Source organism: Pygoscelis adeliae, unplaced genomic scaffold (genome assembly GCF_000699105.1).
Source record: "Pygoscelis adeliae isolate BGI_AS28 unplaced genomic scaffold, ASM69910v1 Scaffold26, whole genome shotgun sequence".
Taxonomy (NCBI): Eukaryota; Metazoa; Chordata; class Aves; order Sphenisciformes; family Spheniscidae; genus Pygoscelis; species Pygoscelis adeliae.
Window position 1 is genome coordinate 4297522 of NW_008825104.1, and position 1491 is coordinate 4299012.

Below are 1491 nucleotides of genomic sequence, written 5' to 3' on the forward strand. Positions count from 1 at the left end.
TGGGGGTGCATATGAAGTTGGGAGGGGACACAGCTGGGACAGCTGACCCCAACTGACCACAGGGACATTCCACACCATATGACGTCATGCTCGGCATATGAAGCTGGGGAAAGAAGAAGGAAAGGGGGGGACATTTGGAGTGATGGTGTTTGTCTTCCCAAGTAACCGTTATGCGTGATGGAGCCCTGCTTTCCTGGAGATGGCTGAACACCTGCCTGCCGATGGGAAGGAGTGAATGAATTCCTTGTTTTGTTTTGCTTGCGTGCGCGGCTTTTGCTTTCCCTATTAAACTGCCTTTATCTCAACCCACGAGTTTTCTCACTTTTACTCTCCCGATTCTCTCCCCCATCCCACCCGGGCGGAGTGAGCGAGCGGCTGCGTGGGGCTTAGTTACCGGCTGGGGTTAAACCACAACAAAGGTGAACGCTTCCCCTAAAGGTGGTGCATTATTTGGGACATAACTGCTAGCAGGAGTAGATGTCCATGTATGTAATACATTCACTATTGTGAGGTCTAAAAACTTTTATGTTTTATAGTATGACCTACTATGATGTACTTCTTGTTTCTGGAGCAAGGTGCAAAAGTGACAAAGGATATCACAGTTACAGTTTGTTAACAACTGAAAAGCATTGTGCTCATCAGAGACAAAGCACACTTAAGAAACAGAAGCCTGTGAGGTGAAGGTTTGAAAATTATCATATTGAGATGGGGCTGTGGGGGAAAACCCAAGAACCCTCTGCAGCTGCCTCTAGAAATCCCAGCAACAGAATTTTATACAGGACTGCCATACTGCAATTCTCAGCACAGATTTAACATAGTAGCCTTGAATGCTGCTCAGACGGCTACAATTGCAACACTCTCCAGGCACTGCAATTTCTAGCCGGGATATGAAGCAGTTTGCCACAGTAGAGACTGAGAACTCTCAAGAAAAAAAAGAAAGAAAAAAAAAAAAGGCAAGCAAAACCGTGCTGCACTTTTGTAGAATAGTGTACGTCCTAGAATTACTTTCCACTCTATCACACGTTACAGGTTAAACCCTGAAATATGCCAACAGGCACAAGCTCTCCCGGGCACGACCAAGTTTAGATGCAGACTGAGGCCGTTAACAGATTTCGAGCACTTCCAGCCCTGAGACGGCCCCATGCAGGCCCCGAGCTTAACACCCCGCTTCTCTTTGGGGGTTTCTGGTCATCTCTCCTCTTCTCTCCGGCGCCGCCTCCCTGCCATGAACCGCACCAGCCCCAACTAACGATGTACGACTCTCCTTCGGGAGTCTCCCGCCCGCAGCTGGCTTCATCGGACCTGGGCCCTGCCCGCCCCAGCGCGTCGCCTGGCAACCACAAGCTGCTGTCAAGCGCATGCGCACTCTTCCCGTCACTTCCGGCTTCTCCCGGTGCCTTCCGGGTTGCGCCGCGTTCCCGCCCCGCGGGCAGCTCCTCGCGCGCCGCGGGGAAACTTTTCCTGCAGCGGCGCCGCTGGGCGAAGCTCGCG

The 1491-nt window shown here is 51.6% G+C and overlaps 1 protein-coding gene across 1 annotated transcript in view; it reads left to right on the top strand.

The window, feature by feature from the left end:
* The first annotated feature begins 1251 nt into the window (after positions 1-1251).
* Positions 1252-1491, top strand: part of AGGF1 (angiogenic factor with G patch and FHA domains 1) — a 24506-nt gene continuing 24266 nt past the window's right edge. Inside the window, exon 1 of the mRNA XM_009327317.1 lies at positions 1252-1404. Within this exon, the coding sequence (XP_009325592.1) occupies positions 1252-1404 (153 nt within the window). The remainder of the gene's footprint in view (positions 1405-1491) is intronic.